Source organism: Triticum aestivum, chromosome 3B, assembly GCF_018294505.1.
Source record: "Triticum aestivum cultivar Chinese Spring chromosome 3B, IWGSC CS RefSeq v2.1, whole genome shotgun sequence".
NCBI lineage: Eukaryota > Viridiplantae > Streptophyta > Magnoliopsida > Poales > Poaceae > Triticum > Triticum aestivum.
Window position 1 is genome coordinate 798,134,524 of NC_057801.1, and position 8,514 is coordinate 798,143,037.

Sequence of the window (8,514 nt, forward strand, 5' to 3'; positions counted from 1 at the left end):
CTCGACCGTGCCGGCATGCTCAACTGCAAGCCCATCTCCACTCCGGTCGACACGCTGGCCAAGCTCTCCACCGACACTGGCCCGCTCTTCCACGACCCGTCACTCTACCGCAGCCTGGCTGGGGCGCTGCAGTACATCACGTTGACGAGGCCCGATCTCTCTTATGCCATTCAACTGTGTTGTATGTTCATGCATGCCCCCCGCGACTGCCACTTCCAGCTCGTGAAGCGCATCCTTCGGTATCTGCGTGGCACGACTCACCTCGGCCTCCGGATCCATTGCGACGCCGGCACCGAGCTCGTGGCTTACTCCGACGCCGACTGGGCCGGCTGCCCCGACACGTGCAAGTCCACCTCGGGCTATTGTGTCTTCCTCGGCTCCAACCTCCTCACATGGTCATCTAAACGGCAGAGCACCGTTTCTCGTTCGAGAGCCGAGGCCGAGTACAGGGCGGTCGCCAACGCCGTCGCCGAGTCGGTGTGGCTGCGCCAGCTCCTTGGCGAGCTTCACCAACTGCCATCCCGTGCCACGGTCGTCTATTGCGACAACATCAGTGTTGTGTACATGTCGAGCAACCCGGTGCAACACCAACGCACCAAGCACATCGAGATCGACCTTCACTTCGCGCGCGAACGTGTGGCACTGGGTGAGATCCGTGTTCTCCACGTACCGACGAGCTCGCAGTTCGCCGACATCTTCACCAAGGGGCTACCAACGGGCGTCTTCCTCGACTTTCGGTCCAGTCTCCACGTCGACGAACCCCACGTTTCGACTGCGGGGGGGTGTTGGAACGTTCCCACGTCCCGCACGTCAGATCGCTAGCCATGCAGCCCGCGTCGTGCGCATCTCCAACAGCCCACGTACATCGTGCTTATCTTCTCCTGCATGCTAGCGATAGCCGGCTCATGCCGTTGTACTCTCCCACGTTCTCTGCTTCTCTCTCTTGTAATCTGTATATATGTACTCTCATGGATGAATAGAAGCAAGTGTGTGAGTGTGACATATCTCAACTTATTTTGCCGGATCACTTGAAGCACTACTGGCTGGACCAGATCAACAACACATCCCTAACTTTTTGGCACAACCGAATGTACATTAGGGTGTTGGAACTGGTTCGACTTGGAGACGCAAGTGTTGAGGCATATGAAACTCTGATGGGGCTTTTAGACTAGGGCATGCCGGTGATGGACCCTTTTGACAAATGTCGTGACAGGCTAGGGCTTGGAAGACTCTGGATAACAACAATGTGGCAGATACCGACGGGGAGCGAGCTGGGAGAAGTGTACGTGAAGACGACAGAATGTCATGCAGCATGAAGTTTTGGATTAGTGGCACCAAGCAAGAACGGAAACGCTGGCAGATCAGCAATGCCTGAGACAAGGTGCCGTACGAGGGGATGACCAAGAGAAGTAGGTTTTGCAGCATTTGCAAATCCCAGTGCCACAAAAGAACAACTTCACTGGAGAGAGGGGATACTCCGCAACCGAGGAAGAAATCCAAATGCAGTAAATGCAGTGGCGAAGGGCACATGAAGAATACTTGCGAACGGCAAGCAAGGGAGATGAAGTGAGTTGAAAGCTGGTAGTGTCAAGTGTGCTAATTAAGTTTTTAGTTTGAAACCGACGTGTGGCTGTGTTTCAGCTTGTGGTTATGGTGTTTTTTTTTTCGTTTTCTAATTGTGCTATAGGAAACTGACATGTCAAACTGGTAGCTCTTTGATGTTGTAATGCTAGTAACTGCTCGTTCTTGTAGGCTGGTGCTATGTCTGCAGCATGGATGGTTAGTGTAGCTTGTAGCCTATGAATTCAAAGTTTGAATGATCAAAACTGTTGGACTGGTGAAGTCGCCAGCGCAATAAATTTCTCTATTCTGACTTCCGCATGAACGAGTCAAAATCGGTCCAGGTGTGAGCACAACCGGACCATGAAAAATGGCAAACGCCAGGTCAGTAGAAGACCACTCTGGTGTCCATCAATAAATGCGGTCTGCACAATGTCAGGGGCACTGTACAATAAACCTCAAGAACACATCAATACACCATCTTATACCTGCATACGCACAGATCCCAAGGAGGACCAATGACTCAGATAATATGATCATATGGTTGTATGACCCATATGGAATTTTCGGTATTCTCACCGTGTGTGATATAGAAATATTATGGGCCATCATCTCATTTAAAGCGGCCGCCGTTAGAAGGAACAGCTCGTCCCGCACGGCTCTGCATTTTTCCTGCGCCATCCTGTATTCCTGTTCCATCTGCCATTTACCACATGCACGCTGAAATCTCCATGCATGCAAGCTAACATTATTAATCAAAGATCGTGTTTAGCAAATTCTCCTCTACTCTTCTTCTCACCTCGCCGATACACTTCACCGTGATAATCATACTTGCACAAATTAACATTCCACGCCATTTCAACCATGGGTCATTAAGTTTCTGGCTGTACAACAGTTTACAAAAGGCTAGGGATTTTGGATTCCTTTAGTTTGAACAGCCTGCTCCCAACAAATTTCTTTCACGCACAAGGGTGTCACGAATCAGTAAACAACTTACCAGAAAAACAAATCAGTACACAACGTACGTGCCATCCAAAATGGTCAGTGGCAACGTTGCTATCTCCCCAACATAAAAGTCCATCTATGGTTCAGTTCGCCGTCGCTTAGCCGGACCTCTGCTCACCTCTGCGTCTGATTCCTCCAGCTTCTCAGCGCCGCCAACGCTATCGCAAGAAGGATGGTACATCGTCCATAATGACTGCACCCGCTGGATCGTGCTCGCTGAAGCTCTCCTCACCCGCCAGTTTGACCGTGCTAGATTCCCCGCCTTTTGCGGAGATCTTCCATGCTTCCTCCTCAAACTCCAACACCTCACGCTGCATTGTTGTTCATGTTACTGCCTGATAAATACCGTCCGAGAGAAGACAAGGCAATCTTTCCGAATAACGATCTCACCTCGTCTTGATCCCACTGCTCTTCACCCTCCTCGCCGGTCGTGGTCCACGCCTCCGGCTTCATGGCCGTCCTGCAAGCGGCAAGTCAATGCAACGGCCATTGTACTGCTAGATACCACACACACACTATCTGTATGTCAACGTACCTCAGTGACATCGCCCCTATGCTGCTCAGCACCACCCGTCGTCTTTTTTTTTTCTGAAACTTCACCCGTCGTTGTTGTCTTACCACTTGCTTCACCAACGACTGCCGCGGGAGCCATGCACGCTCTACCTGCTCTGTTCTGAACAAAGTTTCAAGAACCAACATCCTTTTTTATTGTGCTCCTGCCTGGCATAACAATCCACTACAATTTAAAAAATCGCATTCACTGAAGCAGCAGTTCAAAATTCGAATTGCAGCACGCTACCCGAGACCTGCACAAGTTGTGTGCCTACCGAACCATGTGATTAGCAGTCCCGCTAAGTTGGGTGCCTGTCATCTCAGCACAGAATACACCCTTGAAGTAAGGCTTCACCCACTTAGTTTTAATATCATATATCTGCGTCATATATGGATGCTTCCGTAAATTTTACTTATCCAACAGCATACCTGAAGCAGCCTCAAACTCGTCGATCGTCAACATGTGGTTCACAACCTTGTGAAACTCAGGTCTGAACTCATTCTTCTTCATGCACAACGAACCCAGACACTCCTTTGCTTTCTCAGTATGTGCCATTTGCACCATCTGTGCACACTGTGTGGATACACTTTGGCAATGGCCGGCTTAGCTATGATATAGTCTGCAAAGACTATCAAAAACAACTAGTCAGCTTTATCAAATGCAAGAAAACCAGAAATGAATATTGCCGCGCCAAGTTAGTACAGTGCAAAACCTATGAGTATTGTTTTTGGAGCAGGTCCACCTATCATAATAAGAAATTATGCAAACACCCACTCAAAACTTTCTACTTGCTCGTCCGTACACATCAAGTCCACATAATAAATAATCCATGTTAATCCCTCCGTCAGAAAGCACTGTCATCGAAAACAAAATTCAGATGAACACAAATATCTCTCACAAAACAGCCACACATGATCTCTTGCACTAAATTGGTTCTCTCAGGATCCAGTCTACTCTTGCCATACCATATCCCAAAGCCAACCTCCGCTGAACACAAGTTGTCAAAGTCATACGCCTCACCCAACTAGTCGAAACTCAAACCAAGTTCTGGTTTCACCACACTCTTAGTAGGTTCTTCTGTAAAATTGCGGATAGATTGTTTGAGGCCACTCATCCGTGACGCACATGGGATTCTATTGTGTGTGCGGGTGGGCGACACCGTCTAGCCTCAACCTGAATTTAACCAAACCCACGTTTTAATTTTAACAGTAAATGAACATTCAAATTTACAGAAATCACCTACTGTAATATTAGAATTGCACTAGACTTTTATCACAGGATGCGAACATACTGCAATATTCAACCATGCCACCTGCCTTCTGAACATTCTTAGTTGCCGAGCAAAATGATGGCCACGTTGAACTGAGAAAAAAACTGTCTGCATTATCTCGTGCACCTAGGGGCATCCGGTTTGACCTTCCCCGAGGATTGTGCAGACCGTGTCGGCGAATCATTCTTCCTTCGCCGGATCTCACATTCGGACCTCCCAGGGCTGCCGTCGGCTAATTGCTAGGCCCGCTGTTTTAATTCGCCGGCGACGATGGCTGTCCCTCAAGCCTCGACAGCAGCGCTAAAGGCATCGGATCTGCATGTTCCAAACTATCGGCGAACTCCAACCTAAGTGGAAATCTGCGAGCCAGAACGGAGTTACTGGCGGCCGGGGGATGGGGGGAATTCCGTGGATTACGCAACCAAATTTGTATGAATCACACAGATCCGGGGAGGAGCGCTGGTGTAGGAGAACTCACCGGTCTACTGAATCCAGCAGGAACTCCAGCCCGTTAGCTTCCATCGCGGCGCCGCCGGAAGAAGCAGCAGCCGCCGCACTCGCCGCCGCAGTCAGCCACCCCCACGAACCCTCCACAACGACCAGCTGTGACGGCTCAGCTTTCCTGTAACGTCTGAACCACGGCTCATGACCACCGCGCGCTACGAAAAGGGCCCACCTCAGCGCACTGCAGCGGGGCGTATAGGTCTCGTATCCTTATTTTTTTCCTGGTTCAACTCTGCCACGTCTGACACACTATCTACGATCCCGACGCACCAACCAAAGGATCAGATTTCGGGCTCATCTGAGCCCGAGCACCAAATCGCCTCGTCCATCACTACGTTGCTATTTTAAGTTAAAGGTAGCAATTAAATCATTGATACTAGAAGATCAATCACAAGTGAAGACATTTACATATCTTTCTTGGAATTTCAAGTATCTACTAGTGCAGGCAGATGAACAAGACACTTGCATCTTAACACAAACGAGAAACTACATGGTTCCACAGGAAGATGGAAGATATCCCCTCTTGGTAGGATGTTATACATGAGCCTCATTGAGAACAGGTCTCGGTGCACAAAGTAAATATTAAGCATGAATACATAGTATTCAATATACGAGTGTGACTATCTAACCTGAATAACATGGCTGCCTTTTGTGCACCGGCTGTAGCCTCATGTGTTGTAGTTCTCACCTGTGCAATCGAATCAGATCCCTATAATACAAGCGAAACATTTAAAAAACTGAGTATACTGATTAGACTACATTGCTTCACTAAAAGTTGTTGGCAATGCAAGGATATTGACATTCTTACAGGAACTGCATGTGAGTTAGGCTTCCGATCGATGCAGGTATCACACACATCCTTAGATCGGCAAACCAACATAGCTAAACCTTGCAGGTAGCTCACCCAACATTTTACCTTTAGCAACCTTACTCATTAATCTACCAAAAAATACATATAGCAATGAGCTAATATGAACCATGTACGACATATACTTGAATATGTATCCTAGCTCATCACCACCACGTCACGAACTTAATTGCATAAAGTGCATATCGATCACCATCTCTAGAATTATAGTAGCAGCAGCCAGCAATCGGAATTACAGTAAGTATCATCATCTCTAGAATTACAGCAGTACCCTCATACAAGTTAAATAATTTTTTACAATAATATGCATCATTTCTTAAAAAGAAAGTACTAGAATAGGTGATTGGTGGGGAGTAGAATCATAGCTGCATCCATTATCTATCTACCTATTATCTATCTATTACTATACTAATCCTAGAATCCCTAGAAAATCCCACGTCAATTAGAATTTACGAGCCATTAAACTGGTGGGACCAAATTATTACGGTGGAGATCAACCTGGAAACAAAAAAAAAATCTCATCTCAATCTTCATTTTTTTTCCTTCGAGGGATCAATCTCAAAAATAATAATTGAGGAAGGATCATTCTCAACCGTTGTAATGACTTATCTCTCTCCCGTGATCCAATCTCTCATGTATCGCTAAGAAACTCTTTCACATAAAAAAATCTCACAAAAAAATCTCATCTCAATCTCCATCTTTTTTTTTCTTTGAGGGATCAATCTCAATTTCTTTTTGAGGAAGGATCATTCTCAACTCTCTCCCATGATCCAATCTCTCATGTATCTCTAAGAAACTCTTTCACATAAAAAATTCTCACATATCTCTCTCACCCCTGAACCAACTCTCCCAATCTCTCACGTAACATTAAAAAAATCTAGCACATAACTCTCCCAAGATCTCACGTTCAACTCAGATTCTCATAGAAAAATGACCCCAGGCCGATTTGTATTTGTTCTCTCGATCTCCATCCATCAAACTTGCCTTAACTAGGGCTGCAAACGAGTCGAGTTCGAGCGAGTTGGAGTTGGCTCAGCTCAACTCATATTAAAATTTGAGCGAGCTTAAACTGAGTGAAGCTCATGATCGAGCTGTAGAACATGACTCGTGCTCAGCTTGTAACGATCTCGAGTTGATCTTGAGCTAGTTTCGAGCTAAATGAGAGAGTAAAAATTATAAATTTATGGCAAGTATTTCAAATAGATAAGGACACAACTTTGTACAACCATCTCGTCGTTCTCGGGAGGGATCATCTTGGTCTCTTGAGCCAACTGCAATAAATGGTGGTCTTCATGGACCAAAAACAAGAAAACGAAGGTGCATATATTGGGATCTTTTGCCAAAAACAACAGGATATTTAACACATAGTCGACCACATACCAAAATTAGCTCTGCACTTAATTAAGCCTCCATGTTTGCTGGTAAATAAAATGAAGAAAAATCATGGACCTCATATATGGTAACAGATTATCTTATTGCCATTTAATAAATGGCATCATCATTTAACATAATGATATTATGTCGAGCTATCGAGCTAAAATTGAGCGAGCTAATATTGACTCAAGATCGGCTCGTTTCTCGGTCGAGCTACATAAAGTATTCAAACTCGGCTCGTTTCCTTTCAAATCGATCTCGAATCGAGCCAAAAAAACCATTCGATCTCGGGCGGCTCACGAGTCTCGAGCTTTTCTTGCAGCCCTAGCCTTAACCTCCCAGGCTGCCCAATCGACTAACGGCCGCCATGAGCAGCATATCCTCCTCCGCATGTTCGCTCTAACAGGTCTCTTTTAGCGTCGTTGTCAGTTTTTGAGGCCGCTGCTGCAGGATAGCGCGACCACTTATTCTTTCTTCTCTCTTGCAGGTTCATGTTCCTTATTTCTCTTGCAGATCCAAGTTTGCCTCCTTCTCCACTTATTCCTTCTTTTCTATCTTGCAGATTCATTCTTCTAGCACGAGTTCAGTGTAATTTTCTTGCGATAAAGCACACAGCGCCAAGCACATCTGGCTTCCAAAGACGAGGAATATATAGTCAGTGATTTATCCTGGTACTCATGCCCTCTTGGTGGAAACAGTAGAGACAACAATAGTCAATTCAGGCAAGTGCTTAACATTCTCAAAGATTTACAATTGTATCTCCTTAAAGATTTACAATTGTACCTATAGTTCTTAATGGAGGAATTATGGGATCATGTATTATAGACATGCGGAGAAGACCTCGAGTATGTGGTTTATTTAACCCGCCAACGTCTCTCATTACTGATTCTTCTGCTCAATTTGCCAACTTTCCTAGGAGATTGATCACGGCAACCATGACCATTACGATGTACGTCCAGTGTGCAGAACCATACTGTATTTAGTTTATATATTGGCCACTAGATTGCTATATTGTACATCTATGTAGTTGCATGAAGTAAGCACAATTTCCATGTGCATGTCACTTATTTTTCAAATACATTAGTTAATCTTCCATACTGTAGTTGACTTCTTATATAGGGAAAAGATGTGGAAGATCCTCCACGTGATTGCACTGGACGTTTTAACACTAGGTTGAACATGTTGGTTTTGCTGCTTCAGCTCATGCACTGACAGGCATAAGCATCACGTGTGTAAACTGAAAATTCAGTATGTGCTCATGCTAAATTAGCATAAGCTTCTAACTTATATCAGGACAATGATACCAGGCTTCGACTCAAGAGGTATACGTATAGAGGGTATTTTATTTTTATTGCCTTAAGATAATAAATTATATATATG

General features: G+C 45.5%; 1 protein-coding gene across 2 annotated transcripts; it reads right to left on the bottom strand.

The window, feature by feature from the left end:
• Window positions 1–2,422: 2,422 nt before the first annotated feature.
• On the bottom strand, window positions 2,423–4,996 carry LOC123066655 (uncharacterized). Of its 2 annotated transcripts, none has more exons than XM_044489698.1 (4): window positions 4,867–4,996; window positions 3,101–3,746; window positions 2,956–3,025; window positions 2,423–2,876 (listed from the first exon to the last, which is right to left on the bottom strand). In XM_044489698.1, exons 2-4 carry the CDS (start codon window positions 3,262–3,264, stop codon window positions 2,724–2,726), a joined length of 387 nt encoding a protein of 128 aa, XP_044345633.1. In that variant the 5' UTR covers window positions 3,265–3,746; window positions 4,867–4,996; the 3' UTR covers window positions 2,423–2,723. The 2 variants fall into 2 exon arrangements, with proteins under 2 accessions (XP_044345633.1, XP_044345632.1); XM_044489697.1 differs by lacking the exon at window positions 4,867–4,996 and adding an exon at window positions 3,831–4,175.
• Between the last annotated feature and the right edge of the window lie 3,518 nt (window positions 4,997–8,514).

Excerpts from the sequence above, each read along its gene's own strand:
- LOC123066655 (XM_044489698.1), bottom strand. The coding sequence starts at position 3,264 with ATGTTGGTTCTTGAAACTTTGTTCAGAACAGAGCAGGTAGAGCGTGCA. Across the intron at positions 3,026-3,100 it reads ATAGGGGCGATGTCACTGAG|GACGGCCATGAAGCCGGAGG; the intron begins GTACGTTGACAT and ends TGCCGCTTGCAG. Across the intron at positions 2,877-2,955 it reads AGCAGTGGGATCAAGACGAG|CGTGAGGTGTTGGAGTTTGA; the intron begins GTGAGATCGTTA and ends ACAACAATGCAG.